This window comes from Octopus sinensis, linkage group LG17, assembly GCF_006345805.1.
Source record: "Octopus sinensis linkage group LG17, ASM634580v1, whole genome shotgun sequence".
In the NCBI taxonomy this organism is placed as follows: Eukaryota; Metazoa; Mollusca; class Cephalopoda; order Octopoda; family Octopodidae; genus Octopus; species Octopus sinensis.
Window position 1 is genome coordinate 16,570,520 of NC_043013.1, and position 27,500 is coordinate 16,598,019.

General features: G+C 38.5%; 1 protein-coding gene across 3 annotated transcripts in view; it reads right to left on the bottom strand.

Annotated features, from left to right (window-relative positions):
* Positions 1-27,500, bottom strand: part of LOC115220924 (abl interactor 2) — a 60,459-nt gene that overhangs the window by 1,318 nt on the left and 31,641 nt on the right. For all 3 annotated transcript variants that reach the window (XM_029791123.2, XM_036510395.1, XM_036510394.1), the window contains exons 2-7: positions 25,424-25,601; positions 16,028-16,373; positions 5,774-5,941; positions 3,900-4,091; positions 2,100-2,454; positions 655-1,029 (exon numbers count right to left, since the gene is read on the bottom strand). In XM_029791123.2, the coding sequence (XP_029646983.1) occupies positions 655-1,029; positions 2,100-2,454; positions 3,900-4,091; positions 5,774-5,941; positions 16,028-16,162 (1,225 nt within the window). In that variant the 5' untranslated portion in view covers positions 16,163-16,373; positions 25,424-25,601. The remainder of the gene's footprint in view (positions 1-654; positions 1,030-2,099; positions 2,455-3,899; positions 4,092-5,773; positions 5,942-16,027; positions 16,374-25,423; positions 25,602-27,500) is intronic.

Sequence of the window (27,500 nt, forward strand, 5' to 3'; positions counted from 1 at the left end):
GCTTTTTTTGGAGAGACTAGTTAAAGGAGATGAAACCTGGGTTCATCACTTTGAGCCAGAATCCAAAAGGCAGAGTATGAAATGGAAACTCCCAGAATCGCCAATGTAAAAGAAATTCAGGGCTCAACCTTCTGTAGAAAAAGTGATACTAACTGTTTTGGGGATGCAAAATGGCTTACACTGGAGCATTACAAGAAAAACGGATCTATAGTCATGATTGTAGGTTACAGTGAAATGCTGACCAACAAACTGGAACTAGCAAGTCACACCAAATGCCAAGATCTATTGTCAAATCAAGTGTTATTGTGGCCTGACAATACACATCCACATATGGCCACTCACATAGTTGAAGCCATTGAAAAGTTGGGTTTTGAGATGCTGGAATACCCTGCATATAACCCAGATCTCACTCCTTCCAACTAGCATCTCTTTGAACCACTCATACATCTTGTTTGACAGGTCATCAATTTGCTACAGACAAAGACACACAGGAAATGGCGCATAACTAGCTGCACAACAGACAGACAAACAGACAGACAAGCAGGCTGGCAGGCAGATAGCTAGTTAGATAGAATTAAAAAGACAATAGTGTATAGTTACACTTGAAGTCCCACCAAAAAATCTCTATTATATGTACAATGAATTTAGACTGACCCTTTTCTATGTAATTGTCAGGTTCCTGAGTTTTCATCATGTACATGCCTGTGGTCTGGTACAACCCTTGGTTATCATACGGCTGTGATGCAGTTTCTGGAAGATCTGATACTGATGGGTAAAGTGGATTAGGTGGTGGGTAGGCAAAGTCCTGTGCTTGTGGGTTTTGTGATGGCTGAAGTGATGGTAAAGGCATTGGTGGTGGTGGCAGTGTATCATCAAAGTCATCGTCTTCTTCAGTAGCAATTGGAGCTTGAGTCCAAAGCGCTGCTAGGGAAGGTGGTGGTGGGGGATTTTCAGTTGGAGCAGTGTGTCGTACTGATGGTTGCCAGTTGGCTTCCAGTGATAAATTTGACATTCTGTTCACCTGCCTATCTGTAAAAAGAAATAGGAACGAGTTTATTTTTGCTTTTAAATAAAAAAAAATTGACAATCAATTCATTGATTACAAATTTGACAATTGATTTTGGAGTTTCATAATTAATTTTGATATTGACAATTTTGAAGTTGACAATTATTCATGAAGTTGATAATTAATTCTGAAATTGACGATGATTTTGAAGTTTGACAAAATGACTAGGTCTAAGATTGCATCTTTACAAAACTAAAGTAAGACCAAAAACAGAATATTACTCCCACATCTACCAAGAATGGAATATTGTTCCCACATCTACCAAGAATAGAATATAACTCCCACACTTGCCAACAATGAAATATTGTCCCCACATCTGTCAAGAATGGAATATTGTTCCCACATCCACAAAGAGTAGAATATTGTTCTCACCTCTACTAACAATGAACTACTATTCCCACTTCTACCAACAATAAACTTATTGTTCCCACATCTACAAAGAACAGAATATTACTCCCACAAATAAATAGCAAAACAAAGGTCAGCACCGTAGCATACTGCACCACATTACACTACACTACTCTGTACTGCACTGTACTCTACAACACTGTAATTTACAGTGCTCCACTGTACTCTAATTTCACTCACTGTGCTCTACTGTACAGCATACCATAGTGCAGTACTCTACTGTACAGTAGTTTTCTGTGCTATACTCAATTGTACTCAGCTGTACTCCACTCAAATGTATAACACTATAATGCAATCTACTCTAGTCTATATCCTACTATATTCCAGTGTACTCTGCATTACCTCACTATACTGTATTTTATACAATACTCTACTGAGCTGTACTCTACTGTCTTACACTCTACTACATTGTACTATACTCTGCTATCTTCACCCTATTGTACTCTGTCCCCTCTATACTACACTGCATTATGCTGTACTCTATTCAACTACACTGAATGCTACTGCATTAGTACTCGCTGTACTATATAGTACTCATTGTACTATACCACACTACTACATTGTAAGGTACTCTACTCTATTGCACCCAGTTGTACTTTACTATACTCAACTGTATTGTACTCACCATAATCTGGTGCCATTGAATGGCTTCTGTTTCTTCTGAGCAGAGAGTCTGTGAAAATGTCTCTGTTGATGTCCACTGAGACACTTCGTTGGGTGGCGTACATCAATTTAGACCTTCGAACAGGAGACACCGGGGCAACAGGGGGCGCTATGGATTTGTAAATGGATGGCTGTGAAGAACTGGAATTAAGTAAAGATTGGCCAGTCACCCTGTATTGGGAATAGACACCTGAATGGCTGATGGTTGCATAACCTGAAGGTTGGGCTTTGGAATTGCGACCCTTCAGACTTGAGTTTCGATTCAGGCCACGAGCATACGTATGAATACTGATTGTGGGACCGTACTGTGTTTCTATCTGTAGGAGGAATACAAAAAAAAAAAAAAAGTTAACATAAGGGAAAAAGTATGGAATACTGGTGGTAGAGTATGGATAATAGAATGGAATTAGTCAAACCCAACTAATTGAAACTGAAATTTCCACATGTAGACAGACAGACAGACATATAACCAGAAATTACTCCGATGAAGTAGCATTAATTCTCTAGATCATTCAATTTTTTTCAACCAGTGAATGGGCCAATTGAGTAAACCAATCAATTACAAACCTATATTGACTCCTGGAAACAGCTTTAAGTCAAACCAAGGTCGACTTTGCCTTTTATCCTTTCAGGGTCCATAAAATGAGCACCCGGGTCAATGTAAATTTTGCATAATTTAGATGACAGTTTATTCACCGCACCATGTATACATACACATGCACGTGCATACACACACACACACACATCATCATCATCATCATCATCATCGATTAACGTCCACTTTCCATGCTAGCATAGGTTGGACAGTTCAACAGGGGTCTGGGAACCAGGAGGCTGTACCAGGCTCCAGTCTGATCTGGCCGTGTTTCTACAGCTGGGTGCCCTTCCTAACGCCAACCACTCCATGAGTGTAGTGGGTGCTTTTTATGTGCCACCGACACAGGTGCCAGACAAGGCTGGCAAACAACCATGCTCGAATGGTGCTTTTTACGTGCCACTGGCACAGAGGCCAGGCGAGGCTGGCAATGGCCATGATCGGATGGTGTTTGTTACGTGCCACCGGCACGGAGGCCAGTCGATGCGGTGCTGGCTACGGCCACATTTGGATGGTTCTCTTACATGCCACCGGCACTGGTATAACAACTACAAATTCCATTGAAGTTGATCGATTTCGATTTTGATTTTCACTTGCCTCAGCAAGTCTTCATAAGTAGAGTTATGTGTCCCAGGCCACGGGTTATGGCCTCACTTATCCTGCCGGGTCTTCTCACGCACAGCATACTTCCAAAGGTCTCCGTCTCTGGTCATTTCCTCGGTGAGACCTAAAGAGCCATGGTCGTGCTTCACACACATATATAAATATATATAAATAGACACACACATACACACATAATATATACGTATACATATATATATGTGGTTGAAGAGGGATGTAAATTTGTTTAAGTTTACACACCAAAACACAAAATGCTCATTACACACGTCTTGTAAGACATGTGTAGAATCCGTTATAACTAGGTCTTGGAAACACTAGATTCTATGCTCATACTTACAAGTTACTCGTCATTGAATCTGAAATAATTCCATCATATCCTGTCAGCACATCCAACCCATGCCAGCATGGAGCAGGACATTAAAGGATGAATATGATGATGATGATGATGATGATGATGATGATGACGATGACAACGACGATGATGATGACAACGACGATGACGACGACGATGATGATGATGATGATGATGATGATGACAGTACTTACCTTCACACCATTACCAATATCGTCTAATGCAGAATAATCTATGGGAGCTCTCTTGTATTGAGTAGGTTTCTGCAATTTAGAAGGGGTCACGATGATACCCTTACCACTGGGCACAGCATGAGATTGGCCCTTTCTACACAGTAACTGGGCAATACATCGACGGCTAATCTTCTGTTCGTGGAATGTTGTTAACTGCAAAAAGAAATGACAAGATATGAATGAATTGATATCCAAGATGGCTTATGGAGTTTAACATGCTTACGTCCACACTCACCACATGGTACAGCACCACACTTTGCATACACCATTACCCCTTCATACAGTGTACACCACCACAACCACAATCATCTACACCACCCTCTGGTATACCCTGACTGGTACTCTGTCACTTGATAAACCACCCCTCTGGGTGCCCTACTACAAAAGAGTTGCATAGAGCTGCTTCATACAATTCACAATGGACATAGACAGCATAGTAAAGGAAATAAAACAATGACCAAACATGCTTAAAGCAATCGCAGCTAACCACATTTGGTCAACAAAGAAGAAAGGCAATGAGCAGGGAGAGTCAGTAGGGTGCAGGTATTAAGAAGTTTGCATCTCAACCATATGGCTTCAGGTTCAGTCCTGCTGCACAGTACCTTGAGAACAAGTATCTTCTACTACAGCCCTGAGCCAATGGAGGCTTTGTGAGTGAATTTGGTACATGGAAACTGTATGAAGTCATATTAGACCTTTAATCCCTACAAAAAACACCCCCAATTCATTTTTGCCAGCTGAGTAGACTGGAGCAACGCTAAATAAAGTGTCTTGCTCAAGGACACAATGTGTCGCTAAGAATTGAACTCATGACCTTGCAATCATGAGCTGAATACCCTAGTCACTATATGCACTTATGTCAACACTACCAACAACACCAAAACCAACATCAATTACACAAATGCCATTAGAACCATTATCAGCACCAACAACACTGTACCACTACTGCCAATACCACCACCACTGCTAACCACACCCAAAGCATTACCGCCACTCCAACATTAACACTCCAACATTAGCAACAATAGCAACATCACCAACAACAACAACAACTACAACACTGCACATCTACCATCACCAGTATCTCCAGCACCACTATACCATTCCTACACAACTACTAACACCACTATCACCACCACCAACACCACGAACACCACCAATACCACCAATATGACCAACACAAATACCTATTTCTTTATTACCCACAAGGGGCTAAACATAGAGAAGACAAACAAGGACAGACAAACGGATTAAGCTGATTACATCGATCCCAGAGCGTAACTGGTACTTATTTAATCGACTCCAAAAGGATGAAAGGCAAAGTCGACCTCAGCGGAATTTGAACTCAGAACGTAACAGCAGACGAAATACCTATTTCTTTACTACCCACAAGGGGCTAAACATAGAGAGGACAAACAAGGACAGACAAAAGATTAAGCCGATTATATCGACCCCAGTACGTAACTGGTACTTATTTAATCAACCCCGAAAGGATGAAAGGCAAAGCCGACCTCAGCAGAATTTGAACTCAGAACGTAACAGCAGACGAAATACCTATTTCTTTACTACCCACAAGGGGCTAAACATAGAGAGGACAAACAAGGACAGACAAACGGATTAAGTCGATTACATCGATCCCAGAGCGTAACTGGTACTTATTTAATCGACTCCGAAAGGATGAAAGGCAAAGTCGACCTCGGTGGAATTTGAACTCAGAACGTAACGGCAGACGAAATACGGCTACGCATTTCGCCCAGCATGCTAACGTCTCTGCCAGCTCGCCACCTTAACGCAAATACCATTACCACCACACCTTCACCAATACAACAACTTACTGCTGTGAGTTCATTGATAATGGCTGCTGCCTCATCGATTTGTTTGTTCTCCTCATCAAGAAGTTGAAGAAACTTTTCAGCTGCAGTTCCAATCTGGCTGGCAACACAGGCTAAAGAATGGTTCACATAGTTACGGGTCTTCAACAGAGCTTCACCAGAACTTTCTATCTGAAAATAGTAATAAAGGTAATAACAACAACAACAATAATAATAATAATAGACAAATACATAACAAAAACACCAGGACTTACAAACACATATAACATACAGAAAATTGCACTACTAGGCACTGCACACATCCTACGCAGAACACTTTCCATACAATAACCATCAGAGCATCACAACAAATCACAGCACATACCCAAGGCACACAGAGCTGCGCTCGGTAGTGAAGTGAAAGCACGCTATAAAAATAAAACTACTGAATGATAATAATAATAATAATAATAATAATAATAATAATGATGATGATGATGATGATGATGATAATAATAATAATAATAATAATAATAATAATATTTCGTTTTGGGATTTGGTTTGCAAGATTCTTTATATGAGTTTGTATGTTGAAGCATATTCTGTTGTGTTTGGGGAGAGTCATTTTCTTTTTGTGCCTTATAATTTAACACACCCACCGGTAAAATTTCCACTTTTTTCTTATTTTTATTGTCCTAAAATTTTCGTTGCATCTTGCAACCTTTTCAATAGTTTTGACACACAACAGAATAATAATAATAATAATAATAATAATAATAATAATAATAATAATAATAATAATAATAATAGTAATAGTAATAGTAATAATAATAATAATAATAATAATAATAATAATAATAATGATAATAGTAATAGTAATAGTAATAATAATAATAATAGTAATAGTAATAGTAATAATAATAATAATAATAATAATAATAATAATAATAGTAATAGTAATAGTAATAATAATAATAATAATAATAATAATAATAGTAATAGTAATAATAATAATAGTAATAGTAATAATAATAATAATAGTAATAGTAATAGTAATAATAATAATAATAATAATAATAATAATAATAGTAATAGTAATAGTAATAATAATAATAATAATAATAATAATAATAAATGCCCTGATGCAGTACCAGGCAGTGGCTCTCATGGCTTCTGATCTTAACTGATTGGAAGTGTTATCATGTACATTGTTTTGTCTTGGTATAAAAGATGGGCTACAGCAAATATTCTGCTCAATACCACAGATTTGCTTGTCAGTTGTTTGACCTTAACCAGTTGAGCATGTCCCTTAGTGGCTGACGATATGTGCATCTCTGATCACGAGCAGAAGTAGTGGGGGAGCATCATGGCCATGTGTTGAGAGGGATTCTTTGGAGTTTGAATGGTTCACCTCTGGAAACATAGGTGTTTCGTTCAACATCCTAAAGCAACCCTTATTCAGGGACCGTTTGAGCAGGATGGGCTACTCAACCTGAAGAAAATTCTAACTGGGCCCCACCTGCAAGGTCATGTGCTGTTTATCTTGATATGAGATCACCATGTCGCGCACATATGGTTGTGATGCATGTGCCTGGTGTAACTTTATCAGACGGGTAGTCATGATGGGTATATTGGGCTTCGTATATTTTACCCCAGTGTCACTTTGATGGCATGAACTGCTCTCTCACTCAATAATAATAATAATAATAATAATAATAGTAATAGTAATAGTAATAATAACAATAATAATAATAATAATAATAATAATAATAATGATAATAGTAATAGTAATAATAATAATAATAGTAATAGTAATAGTAATAATAATAATAATAATAATAATAATAATAATAGTAATAGTAATAGTAATAATAATAATAATAATAATAATAATAATAATAATAATAATGATAATAGTAATAGTAATAGTAATAATAATAATAATAGTAATAGTAATAGTAATAATAATAATAATAATAATAATAATAATAATAATAATAATAGTAATAGTAATAGTAATAATAATAATAATAATAATAATAGTAATAGTAATAATAATAATAATAATAATAATAATAATAATAATAATAATAATAATAATAATAGTAATAGTAATAGTAATAATAATAATAATAATAATAATAATAATAATAATAGTAATAGTAATAGTAATAGTATAATAATAATAATAATAATAATAATAATAATAATAATAATAATAATAGTAATAGTAATAGTAATAATAATAATAATAGTAATAGTAATAGTAATAATAATAATAATAATAATAATAATAATAATAATAGTAATAGTAATAGTAATAATAATAATAATAATAATAATAGTAATAGTAATAATAATAATAATAATAATAATAATAATAATAATAATAATAATAATAGTAATAGTAATAGTAATAATAATAATAATATAATAATAATAATAGTAATAGTAATAGTAATAATAATAATAATAATAATAATAATAAAATAATAATAATAATAATAATAGTAATAATAATAATAATGATGATGATGTAATTTCAGCTGAAGAATTTTATGGTGTCAACAAGTAATCTTCAAAAGTAGTGACAAAAGTGATAGAGGGAAAGAAAGAGAGACATAGAGAATGTGATGGTAAAAAGCCAGAGGAAGAGAGAGGGAGAGACAGACAGACAGAAGATATGTGTGCTTTCAACAATAGAGAGAAAAAGAGAGAAGTAAAGAAAATGGATATCAAGACCAGAAAAATGTTGACAGTACATGGAACCTTCCACCCTTAGAGTGACACCGATAGGTTGTACTTGTCCAGAAGAAAGGGTGGGAGAGGTGTGATCAGTTGCCAGGACTGTATCAAAGCAGAGGAAAACAGGTTAGGGTGGTATATAAAAATTGCTGTGGAGCCATTGTTGGAACATACGATGAATGCCCGTGTAATCAAAACTGAAAATTGTGTAATGGAAGAAAAATTTAAACAAGAAATGAACAAAAAAAAAATGAAATAGCACAGACAGAAAAAAAAATGTACAGTCAGTTTGCAAGAGATATGAATTCCAAGACAAATACAGAGGACTGGTGGCTATGGATGAAGAGGAGTGAGCTGACAACAGAGGCAGAAGCACCCATATGCACATTTATAAGATGATAGCACATTAGACAAAATACTTCGAGGTATTTCTTCCTGTGTAAGTATCCCATGTGGTCTAGTGGTTAGGATTCCTGGATTTCACCCAGGCGGCCCAGGTTCGATTCCTGGCATGGGAACTTGATTTTTTAAGGCGGTGAGTTGGCAGAAACGTTAGCACACCGGGCGAAATGCGTAGCCGTATTTCGACTGAATTTACGTTCTGAGTTCAAATTCCGCCGAGGTCAACTTTGCCTTTCATCCTTTCAGGGTCGATTAAATAAGTACCAGTTACACACTGGGGTCGATATAATCAACTTAATCCGTTTGTCTGTCCTTGTTTGTCCCCTCTGTGTGTAGCCCCTTGTGGGTAGTAAAGAAATAGGTATTTCTTCCTGCCCTTTATGTTCGAGGTGTAAATCCTGCTGGGGTTGACTTTGTTTTTCATCACTTTGAGTTGATAAAATAAGGTACCAGTCAAGTATTGGGGCCAATGTGCTAAACTTGTCTTCTTCTTTCAAGATTACTAACCTTAGACCCTGCAATAAACCATGCAAGCCAGGTAACCAGCTTTAGGAATCCTAGGACTCAAGTAAAATAAAAAGAATATATCTTTTATCTTTTACTTATTTCGGCCATTAGACTGTGGCCATGCTGGGGCACCACCTTGGATAACTTTTAGTCAAATGAATCAACCCCAGGATTTTTTTTTTTAAGCCTGTAACTTATTCTGTTGGCCTCTTTTGCTAAACCACTCAGTTACTGGGATGAAAACACACCAACACCAGCTGTCAAGTGTTGGTGGAGGTGGTGGGGAGAACACACACACATGTATATATGTGTGTATGTATGTATGTATGTATGTATGTATGTATATAGACAACAGGCTTCTTTGAGCTTTTGTCTACCAAATCCAGTCACAAGGTTTTGGTCAGCCCATGGCTATAGTAGGAGACACTTGCCCTAGGTGCCACACAGTGAGACTGAACCTGAGATCATGTAGTTGGGAAGTAAGCTTCTTACCACAAAGTCATGCCTGCAGTTATTTCTAGCAATTCTAAGAGACCAGTTTGAAGTCTCTCGCTTCAGCTCAAATTTAGAATATGTCGCTATGAATAATGGTAAGTAGAATTAATTCTTCACAAGATGGACTTCCTGTGACCGACATAATAGCATCCAAATATATCTCTTTTCTTTCTTTTTGTTATTTTTGTTGGTCAGAAATGTAAGTTTGGGTGGTGTGGAGGGGCAAAAGCAAATGTGAGATGGCAGAGGAGATGGGCAAAATGCATTGAGCTTGCTTTTGTGTAGTATAATTTGTGTGTGTGTGTGTGTGTGTGTGGTAATTATTTTGTCAGTGAATGTGTGGTGGAAACTTGTAGTGTCAGTAATAGCCATTTGACATTTACCACGGTGGGGTGGGAGCATCCACTAGTGAAGCCTGATAGTATTTTGTTGTTCAGAATTCCTAATATAGTCACATCAAAGTGGAACTGGTAAAAGAAAGAGGTCCAGAGAGAGAAAGAGGGTGGAAAGGGGGGAAGAAGAGAGATGGTGGGGGAAGGAAAGAAGAGTGAGGTGAAGGGGTAAAATGTATGGTGAGGCAAAATTATTATAAAAGAAATATTTGCTTTTGCCAGTCATTTTTCTGTCTATTTATTTATTTATTTATTTATAATTGCATTATCATTATCATTGTTTTAATGACCACTCTTCCATGCTCGCATGGGTCAGGCTGAAAATTTTGTCAAGGTGGATTTTCTGCAGCCAGATGCCCTTCCAGTTGCTAATCCTCACTTGTTTCTATGTAAGGTAGCATTTCCCCACAACCAGACATGTTTCCACAAAAAATTGGGAACAAAGGACAACTCTTGCATAGTGGCAACCTTCGTTTACAACAATCTTGTGATGCCAAAGCAAGGAGACAGTAAAACACTGACACACACACACACACATACTATATATATATATATACATACACACACATATATATCATCATCATCATCATCATTTAACATCCGCTTTCCATGCTAGCATATACATATATATATATAAATATATATATATATATACACACACATACATATATATATATATATATATATATATATATACACACACACATACATATATATATATATATATATATATATATATATATATATATATATATATATATATATATATATATATATATATATATATATATATATATATATATATATATATATATATATATATATATATATAGATAATGGATGTGTGCATTCCGTCATATAATAAATTAATAAAATAAAATAAAACATATGCATATATACATACATATATGTACGTACCTACCTCTACATGTATATATACATGCATATATGTGTACAGGACACCAAAAAACGTCGAACACAATGAGAAATGAAAACATAAACACAAAACCAAGGAAATGGATATTTTTCTTAAACAATGAAAAAGTAGAGTACAGGACATACAAAACAAGGAAAATTCCCCTTCTTCAGTCGCCTTTGTTTCATCTACTCCACGTTTCGAAGGTCAAGGCGAGACATGTCTTTAATGAAACATTCCTTTCCGCGAAAAGCAAATTAAATAAAATTATGTAACTATTGTAAAGGATTGTCAATCATACAAATGGTGTCATTCATTTCTAATATTCTGTGGAAACATGTTTTGCCATGGGAAAATATAACTTTGCTTGGAAACAGGTGATGGTTGGCAGCAGGAAGAGCCTCCAGCCATAAAAACAAAATCTGTATCGACTCTACCTGAGCCATGCAAGCCTGGAAAAGTAGATGTTAAAATGATAAGGATGATGGTAATGATGATGATGATGGCATACAACCTTCCAATACTCAACTTTCAGGATTCAGAACAAATAACTTTGGTCGGTGCCATTAATGGTGCTATTTGTGGTGCTACTAGTGGTACTCATTCTGTTATAAGTATTTGGTCCAGGCTTCTGGATAATTCCTATCTTTCTTTCACCAGTCTTAGGGTTAGAAGCCTTGACAATGTCATGGTTATTGCCCTTACACCTCAAACTAAATTATATGAACTACTGGCACCTGTGCCAGTGGTATGTGTAAAAGATTCAAGCGAGGTCGTTGCCAGTACCACCTGACTGGCCTCCATGCCGGTGGCACGTAAAAAGCACCCACTACACTCTCAGAGTAGTTGGCGTTAGGAAGGGCATCCAGCTGTAGAAACTCTGCCAGATCAAGATTGGAGCCTGGCGCAGCCATCTGGTTCACCAGCCCTCAGTCAAAATCGTCCAACCCATGCTAGCATGGAAAGCGGACGTTAAACAATGATGATGATGATGATGATGAACTGTGTTTGCATAAGAAGTACCAGACACAGAAAAATTTGAACTAGCTGTGACTTTGTCATGTAACACTTCAGTTTAGTTCCTGATGTTCCATTCTTTTACGTACCAAAATACACAGAGCAGCAGCTGGGGAATACAAGTAAGAAAAGGCTGTCAAGCTGGTTTCCAACCATGAAACGTGTTATTGGAACATTTTCAGTCTTGACAAACTTTTTTAGTAAATTCTATTTTATTTTTAGACTGAATTGATGAGAACTCGTTAGAATGGCTATTGTGAGGACTAAAAACAAACAATTGTCTTAAGAGATTTAATTAAATTTAAACAGTAAAAATAGAAAACCTGGTTTTGGTTGCAATAATTTAAACATAAAATAAACATTATTGTTTAATGATGTATCTCAAGTGTGTGTGTGGTTCTGTGTGTGTGTGTGTGTGTGAAAGTGTATATATCATCATCATCACCATCATCATCATCATCATCATCATCATCGTTTAACGTCTGCTTTCCATGCTAGCATGGGTTCGACGATTTTGACTGAGGGCTGGCAAACCAGATGGCTGCACCAGGCTCCAATCTTGATTTGGCAGAGTTTCTACAGCTGGATGCCCTTCCTAATGCCAACCACTCCGAGAGTGTAGTGGGTGCTTTTTACGTGCCACTGGCATGGGGGCCAGTCAGGCGGTACTGGCAACAATCTCGCTCGAATCCTTTTATACATGCCACTGGCTTTATACAAAGAAGCTTCCTTCTCCCCACCACATGGTTCCAGGTTCAGTTCCACTACAAGGTACTTTGGGCCGATCAAAGCCTTGTGAGTGGATTTGGTAGATGGAAACTGAAAGAAGCCCTCGTATATAATATATATATATATATATATATATATATATATATATATATACATATATATGTATATGTAAATATTTGTGTTTGTGTTGGTGTTTGTCCTTCCACCATTGCTTGACAACCAATGTTGGTGTGTTTACATCCCCATAACTTAGCAGTTCAGCAAAAGAAACTAGAAACTAATAGAATAAGTATCAGGCATACAAAGAAGAAGTTCAGGGGTCGATTTCTTTGACTAAATGGCAGTGCTCCAGCATAGTCACAGTCAAAATGACTGAAAGAAATAAAAGAATATATATATATATATAAATTCTTTCATTCTTTTACTTTCTTCTGTCATTTTACTGTGATCATGCTGGAGCACTGCCTTAAAGGGTTTTGTCAAAGAAATCAACTCCAGGACTAATTCTTTGTAAGCCTAGTACTTATTCTATCAGTCTCTCTCACTGAACTGCTAAGTTACAGGGATGAAAACACACCAACATCGGTTGTCAAGCAATGGTGGAGATACAAACACATACACAAAGACTCTACTCTCTTACTTGTTTCAGTCATTTGACTGTGGCCATGCTGGAGCACCGCCTTTAGTCGAGCAAATCGACCCCAAGACTTATTCTTTGTAAGCTTAGTACTTATTCTATCGATCTCTTTTGCCAAACCGCTAAGTTATGGGGACGTAAACACACCAGCATCGGTTGTCAAGTGATGTTGGGGGACAAACACAGACACACAAACATATACAAAGACACATACATATATATATGTACATATATACAATGGGCTTCTTTCAGTGTCGGCCTACTAAATCCACTCACAAGGCTTTGGTTGGCCCGAAGCTATAGTAGAAAACACTTGCCCAAGGTGGGACTGAACCTGGAGCCATGTGGTTTGTAAGCAAGCTACTTACCACACAGCCACTCCTATGCCTATTATATAATATATATATATATATATATATATGACAGGCTTCTTTCAGTTTCCGTCTACCAAATCCACTCACAAGGCTGTTGTGTCACATTCATTTGGCCTGAGATTTGCATCAAGACTGTGGAGTTCTCAGCCACTTACACGTTAATTTCACAAACAGAAATACAGCAAGACTGACAAAGAACCTTCTACCATGTTACATTATCTGCTCTTCCCTTATTCAATACTGTGAGGTGAAATTTGAGGGAGATTTGAATGCTATTTTTAGCAGGCAGGGCAACCACCTAGTTCTTCCCCTGTCAAGCTTGTGGCTGGCTTCTACTGTTCTTCTGCCTATTGTTTGCCATCCAGCTGGAAGTCTCCAGATGACATAATCTTCAAACAGCAAAAAATCTATTCATTCAAAGATAGCTAAACCCCATCTACCCCCACCTCGCCATCACCCACCCACTTACCTCACAACCCTCTTACATCACACTGTCCCCCACCGCATCTCACACACCTCAGTCTCCTTATACATCTCTCACACACACACACACACCTTCCACCCCCCTTTCCCCACTTCCCCCCACCTTCACCAACATTCCTCACCGCCACCACAACCACATGTCTCCCTCACCTCATATACACCTTTACTTCTCACCCTGCCTCACAACACAACTCCCTCGCCTCACACCTCCTCCCCCCCCCCTCACACAGGTGGGAGGCATCAAGACAAAGAAACAACAGCTAAATCTCCCTCAAACCACATCCTAACCCCTTCTTAGAAAGGATGTTGGATAATGTGCACCTGGGCTGGTTCTTAGCACATGAGATAAAAGGCAGGATGGACATGGCCGGAATGCCTTTGATCACTGCTACAAACAATCAAATATTGACCTGGACCTAACTAACAACAACGTTACTCATCTCATCCACATGACTTAATCTCATTATTATTGTTATGACTCAACAACAACAACAACCACAACAACAATGTTAACCACAATAATAATAATCCCAACATTGTCATCCAGATTAAGGGCACTGGGGGGGGAGAGAGAACAGCAAAACTGGTGGGAAAAAAACTGGTGACAAATAAAGTGGTGGTGGTGGTGGTGGTAGTGGTGGCGGTGGTGGTGGTGGCGGCGGAGCAGCGGCGGTAGCGGTGGCGGCGATGGCAGTGGTGGCTGCAGGGGTGGCGGTGGTGGCAGCAGCAGCAGCAGCAGTAGTAGTAGTAATAGTAGTAGTAGTAGTAGTAGTAGTAGTAGTAGTAGTAGTAGTAGTGGTGGTGGTGGTGGTGGTGGTGGTGGTGATGGTGGAGGTGGTTTGGTGGTTTTAGTGGCAATGGTTATTGCAATAGTGTTTGTAGTGGTGGTTGTGGTTGTGGTGGTGGTGGTAGCTGTGGTGGTGTTGTCAGTGGTGGTGTTCCTGTTCTGGTCCAGTTCCTTGACCATTGATGTCACAGCCCTTTCCTTTTGGCTCATCTCATCCTCACAGACTTCTTTAGATTTAGCCATAAAAACTGGATCCGTTTTTGGAAGTTTCTACTACAGTTAATTAGTCTTAGATTTCAGTGTTATCGCCCATAAAACAACATTAAAAAAGTGGGGTGATGTTAAAGACTGGGCCCTGATGAACCTCTTCCTGCATGCACCACCCCCCACACACACGTATACACATACGTGCACACACACATGCACACACACACACAAAGGCATACATATATTTCTTTAATACCCACAAGGGGCTAAACACAGCCGGGACAAACAAGGACAGACAAACGGATTAAGACGATTATATCAACCCCAGTGCGTAACAGATACTTATTTAATCAACCCCGAAAGGATGAAAGCAAAGTCGACCTCGGTGGAATTTGAACTCAGAACGTAGAGGCAGACAAAATACCGCAAAGCATCTCGCCCGGCATGCTAACGCCTCTGCCAGCTCGCCACCTTACAAAAGCATACATAATACATGCGTAGACACAAATGAATAAAACATGAGGAGTAGAAGGGTGAGGAGGGGGTAGAAGGGGGCAAAATGGTCTGTCCTAAAATGTCAGACTTACCTCTTTATAATGAACGTCACAGTAATCAGCCACTTGTCTCAGATTCTCATAGTTTTTGCCAAGTTCTTCAATAGCACTGGGGAGCTCATTAGCATACAGTTCCTCGATACTGAAAGGCTCCTCCATCGTAGCCATTGTCGTGGTAGTGTTTCTGGTAGCAGCAGTAGTAACAGTAGTAGTAGTAGTAGTAGTAGTAGTAGTAGTAGTAGTAGTAGTAGTAGGGGGTTAGTGATTTTTATCTTTTTGGTCAGTCACTCTAACATGGAGTGTCCCCTTGACTGTGGCAGCGATTTTGGTAATATGTAACTCCAGCCTCCACGCTGCACTAAGGGGAAGGAGTAAATTCCTGGGAAGTAAAAGAAAAGAGAGAGAAAAAGGTAATAAAATGATTACTCAATAAAGATTTCAGGATAAGAAAAAACATTAAAAATAAAACAAAAAAATGAACCTACGTAGATCTTACAGGGTCATGAGGTCAGAATGTATTTAGGTTTTCAAGGTGTTTAAGCTTTGAGTGGATGACCCACCTTCACATTTCATCTCTGATTAGGATGCCACTCGGTCAGAGTTAACCCCCAGGTGTCACTGGTATTCATTTTCAACTGAGTGTACTATAACAATGTGAAATGGAGTATCTTGCTCAAGACACAATATGCTGTGCAGCCTGAGATTTGAACTCATGACCTAATGACTGTGGACTCAACACTCAAACCATTATACAATTCATCTCTACATCATCATCATCATCATCATCATCATTATCATCATCGTTTAACGTCCGTTTTCCATGCTGGCATGGGTTGGACAGTTCAACCGGGATCTGGGAAGCCAGGAGGCTGCACTAGGCTCCAGTCTGATCTGGCAGTGTTTCTACAGCTGGATGCCCTTCCTAACGCCAACCACTCCGTGGGTGTAGTGGGTGCTTTTTACGTGCCACTGGCACAGGTGCCAGGTGAGGCTGGCAACGGCCACGATCGGTTGGTGCTTTTTACATGCCACCGGCACGGAGGCCAGTCGAGGCGGCACTGGAAATGGCCACGTTCAGATGGATCTTTTTAAAAAGAAAACAGGAATAGATGGTTATTTATTTTACACTGTAAAAAGTAGCAGAGAAGAGCTCAACGTATTTAATTTTAAGCCACACTTTTATGTTGTAGAATTCAGCCATAACTGGTCCCAAGCCCAGCTGAGAAAGGTGGAGGGTGTTAGGCATAGGGTTAGCAGCTCTGAGCTAAGAATTATCTACTTTGCATATACACAAATTAATGAAACATGATGAGTAGAAGGGTGAGGAGGAGAGAGAAGAGGCAAAATGGTCTGTCCTAAAATGTCAGACTCACCTCTTCATAATGAACAAGCAAGACGCCATTTGAGCGCAATCGGATGGAAGATGCCTGAGATCCTAGAAGATACACACACAGACAGACAGAACATATTTTATATAATAAATCATCATCATCATCATCATCATTTAATGTCTGCTTTCCATGCTAGCATGGGTTGGACAGTTTAACTGGGGTCTAGGAAGCCAGGAGGCTGCACCAGGCCCAGTTTGATCTGGCAGTGTTTCTACGGCTGGATGCTCTTCCTAACGCCAACCACTCCGTGAGTGTAGTGGGTGCTTTTTACGTGCCACCGGCATAGGTGCCAGATGAGGCTGGCAACGGCCACGACGAGATGGTGCTTTTTACGTGCCACCGACACGAAGGCCAGTCAGGGCTGGCTACGGCCACGTTCAGATGGTTCTCTTATGTGCCACCGGCACTGGTATCACAGCTACAAATTCCATTGATGTTGATCGATTGCAATATCGCAGTAATAAGCCTCTTATCTCAGATTCTCATAGTTTTTTGCCAAGTTCTTCAACAGCATTGGGGAGCTCATTAGCATACAGCTGCATAGAGGGTCCTCAACAGCTGAAGCAGATACACCTGAGGACAACTGCAATCCATTGCCAAAGATGGAAATCTTTTGTTGGCACTCTGAGCTCCATATTGACAAAAAAGGAATTAACTGACTAACTTTGTTATAGATGCACACGGCTAAGTGTTTAAGAAGCTTGCTTCCCAACCACATGGTTTCAGGTTCAGTCTCACTGCATGGAACCTTGAGGAAGTGTCTTCTACTATAGCCTTAGGCTGACCAAAACCTTGGAGTGGACATGGTAGACTGAAAGAAGCCTCTCTCTCTCTCTCTCTCTCTGTGAAGGAGAGAGAGATTGTGTGTGTGTGCTTATCAAGCCTATCAAGTCCAGTCACAAGACTTCAGTCTGGTGTGCAGTTATAGAATTGGACACTTGGCTAAGGTTCCACTTAATGTGACTGAACCCAAACCCATGTGCTTCAAAAGCAAATTTCTTACCACACAGCCACATGGTAGACAGGTGTGAATATAGAAATATAAATAAATACACTAAATACAATATATTAATTATTAAATGTGCTTATGTTATATAAATAGAAGCGCACACATACGCACACACACACACCCAAGAACACACACATACACACACACGCACATATAAATGCCCTCATCAATTTAACATGTGTACCAAGCAGACAAACAGAAGATAAGGAAATAAGATTATAATCCGGGATAAGAACTTTATTTAGGTCATTTGCAGTAGCACACACGTGTATAAACATACACACACACACTCATACACACACATATATATATACATATGCACATATATGTACACATATATGTACATGCATATATATACATATACATATATATATATATAAACATATATATATACACACACGCACACACATATATATATATATATATATATATACATATGTATATATGTAACTGTGTTTGTATGTATGCATATATAAGTGTGTGTATATGGGGGGGGGGTGTATATACATATACATATAATACTTACGAATGCACACAGCCAATTTTGGCTCATGGTTGAAGTTGTGGTGGTGGTGGTGGCAGTGATGTTGGGGTGGTAGTGTTTGTGTGTAATGGTGATGATGGATGGTAGCGATAATCCTTCTCATACTACTGTAACTTATTTAACCAAGTCTATCCCTCCCCTCCCCCAGCCACCCTTAACCCCTTACACCCAGCTGTAAAAAAAGAGCTGCATCATGGACACAGACAGAACACAAAATCGGAGGCAACACTAGAAAACAGAAAAGCGATTTGGTGGTTTGTGTTGTGATGTTTAAATCCTTCCTGCAAGGAAAGCAACGTGTGATAGTTTTAACCTGGTTGTAGGCATGGCTGTGTGGTGAAGTTTACTTTGTTATCATGCTGTTTGGAGTTCAATCTCAACGTGTACTACCTTGAGCAGCTGTTTTCTACCATAGCCTCACACTGGTCAATGCTCGCATCACTGTCATTGCTGATATTGTCGTCATCACCATCAATGTTTGAAATTCCACTTGTCCATGCTTGCATGAGTCAGAATTTATTGAGGCAGATTTTCTACGGCCAGATGCTCTTCCTGTCACCAACCCTGGCCTATTTACAAGCAAGTTAATATTTCCTCGTGGCCAAGACATGTTTTTGTAGAATATGGGAAATGACTGACCAAACCATGCCAGCATGGAAAACAGACATTAAATGATGGTGATGATGATGACTGACACTGCTTGTATGAGAATGACACTCATTACTCATTAACAACTATCACATGATATCAAGACAAGGAGACACAAAATCACTCTTACTAAGAGTTACTGAAGCATGGAACAAACTGCCAGCATCAGTTGTTAGTTGTTGGAGCACTGCATCCTTCAAAACTTCCATGCTTCCTGAGATTCGCCAACACTACACCTGATTTCCTCCCCTCCATACACACGCAAGCATGTATCTGATTCATACGCTGTTCACTTCCCAGACATTTGTACATTACTGCATATGTTTTATACACACTTTTGACAAGTTGTGGTGCACCTGAGCACTGTATACAATAATTTCATTATTATATATGTATATACTTGCATGCTCCTCTGTTGGGACAATGAGGACCATCCAATTATCCTTAGGGACAACTGATGGCTTTCGCAGTGACTTTAAAGTGAAGATGAGTTGCACAACGTCAACCTCACTCTCTCATTCATAACAATCTTTATTCTATGGCAAGGCAAGGTCAAGATGACTGGGGATGGAGATGGATGGATGCAATAAATAAACAAGATGTCTTACATGCCTCCTCTTATTTTCTGCATCCCACAATGCATTGCTGCAGCTGTCTTCCTCTCAGCTGAACCATGATGGCTTCTTCTGCAGAATCTGCCAGATCCATCCATCCATACATCCATACATCCATACATACATCCATACATCCATCCATCCATCCATCCATCCATACATCCATACATACATCCATACATACATCCATCCATACATACATACATCCATACATCCATACATACATAGATGCATACATACGTGTGTGTGTGTATATATGCTTATATGTATGTATGTGTATGTGTATGTGTGTGTGTGTGTGTGTGTGTGTGTGTGTGTGTACATGTGTGTTTGCAATGAATGAGCTTCTTTCAGTTTTCCTCCACCAAATACACTCACAAGACTTTGGTGGTACTTTGATCAGGCCAGAGCTATTGTAGAAGACAACTGCCCAAGGCACCACTGACAGAAAACAATTACTGCTTTGTTTTCATTTTCTTTCTCCAACTAAAAGGTACATCCCATTGAAGGGATTTTCTTTTGTGCAAATCATTAAGTACATCAACAGCTACCTAAATTAAGAAGGATATGGCACACAATAAAGGAAAGGATGGAGCACCACAAGAATTGTCAATACCATGGTCTGGAAGCAGTCCTGTGAATTTTGTGCATAGTAGAAGGGACATGCAACAGCAACTACAGGAGGAGTGTGTGGTCCCGAGTTTCTAGCAGCCCTTTGAAGGGAATTACTGGCCTTTTCCTAAGATGTACATATTGCAGTTCCAAAATGAATGAAGGGTCTAATGGAGATAACTAAATAAAACTTTGGCACCTAAAGAACATTAGAGTGAATAATTTAAATGAAAGACTCGAGAAAGTTTTACCAGGAAATGAACATACATGCAAATCTATAGACTCTGTTGTTGATGACTAGGAAATTGTCAACTACCTGGTTGACTTCTCAAACTCACTGGAGACACAAGGAGCTCCCCCTCTTTGCCTTCCATTGAAAATAGGCACTTCAGTCATGCCTCTGCAGAACTTTTCTCAACCAAAGCTGTGCAATGGCACAAGACTTGTTGTGAAGAAATTAATGAGAAGTGTCACAGAGGCCACAATAATTTCTGTCTGTAGTAAAGGCAAATATATTTTTATTCTTCACTTCTATTACCTTCCAATATCCTTCCAATTCAAACAACTTCAATTTCTAAAACGTCTGTTTTTTTGCAATGTTCATTAATAAGTCCCAACATGAGACTTCGAAAGTTACTGCTTTGCAATTAGAGGGGGACCATTTTTCACAGTCATTTATATATTTAGGGCTCCTGAATGAGAGCAAGGACAATCTTTTCATTTTTGCCTCTTCTGGTTAAACCCAAAACTTTGAACTGATATTGTCAACATCACACTATATTCGTCTAGGAAAAAGTTATTTGTATTTTTGTTTGTTGTAATACTTAAGTTCAATAAATTATAGTACATATATGTTTTCCACGAACTTATATTTAGTTATCTTGTACTAGACATAAGTCAAGGTCTATGTTATGTTTCCTTCATTTATAGACTGAAATACTAGCGATGATAAATCAGAAGCTTATATACACAAACCTGTAGAATACTTTACTGCTACAGAAGCTGAATGAGAAGCAGTAAGAATTGATTATATCAACATCAAAAACAAAGGATGTAATGCTATCAACAGATGATATAGATGCAAACTCAGCTGCTGGCCCTGATGGATTCCCAGCAATACTCCTCAAACCATGTAAACGAATCCTTGCAAAAACATTGCAGTGACTTTTTCAGAGCTTCCTCGCAAATGGTAAGCTCCCAGTCAAACTAAAAGAGGGAATAATATGCCCTATCCATAAAGGAGGAAGCAGAGCAGAAGCTAAAAAATATAGGCCTATCTCTGTGACCTCATACATCAGCAAAGTCATGGAACGAATAGTCCGAAGGAAATTAATTGCATTTCTTGAAGAGAATGACTTGCTGACTGATACCCAGCATGGTTTTCAACCAGATACAAACTGCTTGCAACAGATCTTGCAGCATTACAACTCAGTGCTAGAGCAGCTGCTCAACAACTCAAATGTGGATGTGATATACCTCGAGTTTGTAAAAGCCTTTGACAAAGTCAACCATGGTATGATTTGTCGCAAGATCCGAAATCTAGGCATATTTGAAAAACTTGGAGTATGGCCACATGACTTCTGACTATCTAAAAGACAGAAGTCAGGTAGTGGTGGTCAATGGGGCCACCTCCAAGAAAACACAAATAATGAGTGGTGTTCCACAGGGCACTGTCCTGCAGCCACTGCTATTCATAGTGGCCCTCATATTCAATGCAATATAAGTGAATAACTCTTCAATATTCATAGTACAATTTTGGCGGCATTTTTCAACCCAGTTGATGATAGGTGTTTCTGCTAGTATATATATATATATATACATACATATAAATATATATATACGTATGTATATATTTGTATAGATATATATATTTATATAGTGATTCTACAGAGTGAAGGGAATCAAATAGGTAATTACACAATACATATGTTTCAAAAGACTCACCGAAAGCAGCATATTATATAACTTTAAGGTGCTACACTGATGTTCAGTGATCCTTCTCTTCAGGTATTTTTCTACTTGTTGCTTACAAGTCCACTGTCCAATATATAGCAACTTTTGATTAAATATCTTTATTGATTGGTTATCATCCACTTCATGTTATCTACACAAACTTTGTCTATGCTTGAGGTAAACCAGCTATTTGTACCATGACCATAATTATTTCTCATTACTTTACTATATGCATTTGAGTGTGTGTGTGTGTGAGAGAGAGAGAGAGAGAGACAGAGAAAGAGAGAGGGAGGAGGGAGAGAGAGAGAGTGAGTACTCATATACACATTTTTGTATTTGTGTGTGCATATATAATAATACTGTCCTTATTTAAATCTTATAGCCCTCAGCTGCTTTTCTCTCTCTCTATCTATCTATCTGTCTGTCTGTCTGTCTGTCTGTCTGTCTGTCTGTCTGTCTGTCTGTCTGTCTGTCTATCTATCTATCTATCTATCTATCTATCTATCTATCTATCTATCTATATCTCACTCACTCACTCTTTCTCTCCCTTTCTATCTATCTATCTATCTATCTATCTATCTATCTATCTATCTATCTATCTATCTATCTGTCTGTCTGTCTGTCTGTCTATCTATCTATCTATCTGTCTGTCTGTCTATCTATCTATCTATCTGTCTGCCTGTCTGTCTGTCTATCTATCTGTTTCTTTTGACACATCCCCATCACATCTTTGCTTCATTCCCTCAGTTTCACTGCTCCCACCCGTGTCTGCTCCTCCCCTATTCTTTACACCACCCTATCTCACCCCCAGGCTAACCAACCTACAATAATGTCATTGATAACTCAAACATACATCAACACAGTTACACAAACACGCACATACACATAATGTCCACACACAGATACATGACCCTCTCTGTTGACACAGGGACACCCCCACCCCCACTGTCAGTGGACACACACACACACACATACACACATGCACAAGCATGCTCATACACACACTCATACACATGTACACATGCTTATACAACAAAATGTCCTCTTCCCAATTCAACGATGTTTGCACAAATGCTCAACTTAAGGTCTTTATCTTATACAGAGGCAACCTGATATTATTATAGATACATCCTTATCTACGATATCCTCTTCCGGCTCCACCAAGATTAGTCCACAAGTAAGTGAATGCTATTCACTCAACAACACTAGCCAATATACAGAGCTATGTGTGTGGGTGGACGTATGTGTGTTTAGTGTGTCTTATGTGTACAGAGAGAGGTATAACTGCTACCGTTAAGCTTAAAGCTCCATGTTCCTTTATTTATTTTTTCCTTCTCGAGCCATGCCTGGCTCATAAGGGCCAGTTTCCCTGGTTTCCTTGGCATATAGGTTCCCCACCTGGACGGGACACCGGTCCGTCGCAGGTGAGCTGCAAAATGCAGGAGGAAAGAGTGAGAGAAAGTTGTGGCAAAAGAGTCAGCAGAAGTTCGCCATTACCTTCTGCCGGAGCTGCGTGGAGCTTAGGTGTTTCGCTCATAAACACACACATCGCCCAGTCTGAGATTTGAACCCGCGATCCCTCGACTGCGAGTTTGCTGCTCTAACCACTAGGCCATGTGCCTCCACTTAGAGTTACATGTACATTATAATCACCCAGTTTGCTTCCAAAAGGTAGTTAAGCAACAACTATACTCAGCAGTGTTACTAGTTTATTTCATATAATTTGCCATTTAGGCATTTACAAAGAGGGGACAAACAAGGACAAACACAAAGGGTGAAGTAGCTTTACAAGGTTAAAAGTTTCGAATTAAATTATGGATGAGATTATAAACAATGAATTTTACCAAGACAATGTTTAAAAACATTACTTAATGATCATGTGGAAGGACAGACACCCAGCCATCACAGAACAAATGTAGAAGAAATTGGGATAAACACAAGTTTACTCTTTACTCTTTTACTTGTTTCAGTTATTTTACTGTGGCCATGCTGGAGCACCGCCTATAGTGTGTGTGTGTGTGTGTCATTACTCAGTTTCATTTCAAGACCTGCCAATAGAGAAAAAGCCAATCTCCAACTTAGATCCTAGGCTCCTTCATTGGAATTTCAACATCAACAGGGTATTTTTGTATGTATATATGTGTGTATATATGCAGGTTTGTATGTTTTGTTTTATGTATGTATTCTCATGTTTTGTTTTATGTATGTATTCTCATGCTTATAGCTGCATGATACTTAAATGATAAACTTCTGGAAAGTTTTGCAGATTCTTACAGTTCCAGTTATGGATTGGATCTGTGGTCTTCAAATCAGCTTTCTCCTTCCTGGTTTTGATAAACCTAATTTCCACAAGATTGGTGTGTGTGTGTGTGTGTATTGTGTTTCTGTTTGTCACCCCCACCCCTTGATGCCTGGTGATGGTTTGTTCAATCCAGACTGAGCACTTATGATCATAGGTATTCCAGTTGTGATTATCCCATCATTATAGGGGTGAATAGACATCTACATTATCCACCATTGTGGGCACCCATTTGTTTGATGCTTGGCAATATTAGTGATAAAAGGAAAAAAAAACATGACTAGGGCACTTTGCACTATTTTATACTTTTTAAGGTATAAAATAAATAAATAAATAAATAAATGTAGAAAATTGTTTACCTTGTTTGACCAAATGGTTAAGAAGTTTGCTTCGCAGCCATGAGGTACCAGGTTAAATCCCACAGAATGGCATTTTGAACAAATGTCATTTTCTAAAGCTTCAGGTTGACCTATACCTTCTGAGTGAAATTGGGCTGACAGATGGAAATTGTATGGAAGCCTGTCTGGTGGACTATACCTATAATTCAAAAAGTAGAACTTTATTACACACTGAGTCACACTGATTCTTTCTGAGAATTATATTGAAGGTACACATGTCTGAGGAATACTCAGCCACTTACATGTTAATTAAGGGCAGGAAAGTCAGTTGATCAAATATTTGCATCTTCGTTGTTGAATGACAGAGATATATCACCATTAATCATACTAGTAGCATATTTTTCAAGATGCTCTGGTATTAATTATCATGATAATAATGAGCTCATTGTATGATATATGAGGGGGTGCCGAAAAATTCTTGGCTTTAAAGGTATCGTGAAAGGCCTGGTTGGAGCCCCAAATTTCTGAGTTTTTTTGCTGGGCTTAGAAAAACTGAAGGACCACTGCAACAACTGTGTGAATCTGAGAGGGGAATATGTTGATTAAAATCATAATTAACTGATTCTCCAGTATTTTCTTTTACCCAAAGTCAGGAACTCTTCAGCACCGCTCATACAGTGCTCAGGTGCACTACAACTCATCAGAAAAAGTTTAAGAGGGGACAGAAATAAAGAATGACAGCAATGAAATCCAAAAAGTCCATGCACAGTACACAGAATAAAAGACAGGAAAGTGAACATTAATAAAAGTCATAAAAAGGAAAGGGTACGTAAGCATATCAGAAGTAGCGTTGACGAATTTTGGGAAGTACGGAATTTTTTGAAGGAAGCAGTATCTTGACAGTTAATAAGTAGTTTCTTCCATGCTTCAACAATTCTGAGCATGAAAAATTGTCACGGGTGTTGTTTTACATTTCATAATCATGTCTATGTGTGGTGGAGGTATTAAATGTTAAAAAAGGAGGTGGCCAAAGTTGTAGGAAATATGAATATACAAAAGAAATACTTCAGCAAAGAGCAACAAATACAATACAAACAGGTAGGAAGGTAGATAGATAGATAGATAGATAGATTGTGACTTTCTCTTATGTGAGCTGCTCGATATCAAAGCATTAATGTGTCAATGCCTAGAGAAGCAATATGATGAAGATACAGCAAGTAATTGACAGAAGGTATTCGTCTGGTTGCCCTGTCTCCGGATGTCTTCCAGTAAATCAATATTCTGAAAAAGATGGAGGGCAGTGAGCTGGCAGAATCGTTAGCATGTCGGGCAAAATGCTTAGCGGTATTTCGACTGCCGTTACGTTCTGTGTTCAAATTCCGCCGAGGCCGACTTTGCCTTTCATCCTTTCGGGGTTGATTAAATAAGTACCAGTTACGTACTGGGGTTGATGTAATTGACTTAATCCCTTTGTCTGTCCTTGTTTGTCCCCTCTATGTCTCGCCCCCTGTGGGCAATAAAGAAAGAAATATTCTGAAAAAGATGGGTTTCCAGACCGCATATGCAAAGTAATTATTTTAGATTTTCTAAAACCTAAATCATACTCGTTTTAATCAATGACAGGGTAGGTTACAAAAAAGTGTTAAGGTGCACTTAAATTCACCTCGTAGGGTATCATCGAGGATGATACATCTAATGTATTTATTAAAATTTTTCCATTCTACCTTGTCTTTTTATATTCATCACTTTCATAATATATATTTCTAATGCTTATGCAAACCTCTCACCTTTTTTTCACGGATCCTTCCTCTTCTTACCTCTTCTCCCTTTTCAATCTCTTTCTCTGTTCCCACTCCTGTCATGTTCCCTTCCTCCCTCCCAGAATACCTTAATTGCACTTTCCTCCACCACCGAATATTTTTCAACAATTTTTTTTTTCATTCCTAAATCTTTTTATCTCTGTCTTATGATGAAGAACTAACATCTGAAACGTCAAGGCATTTCCCCTTCCTTTTAAGCATTAAACTAATATGCCATTCGTTAAAACTTGTTTCTCTCATATTGTTTCCTCCTTTTGCTCATAGCCTTCTTAACATAC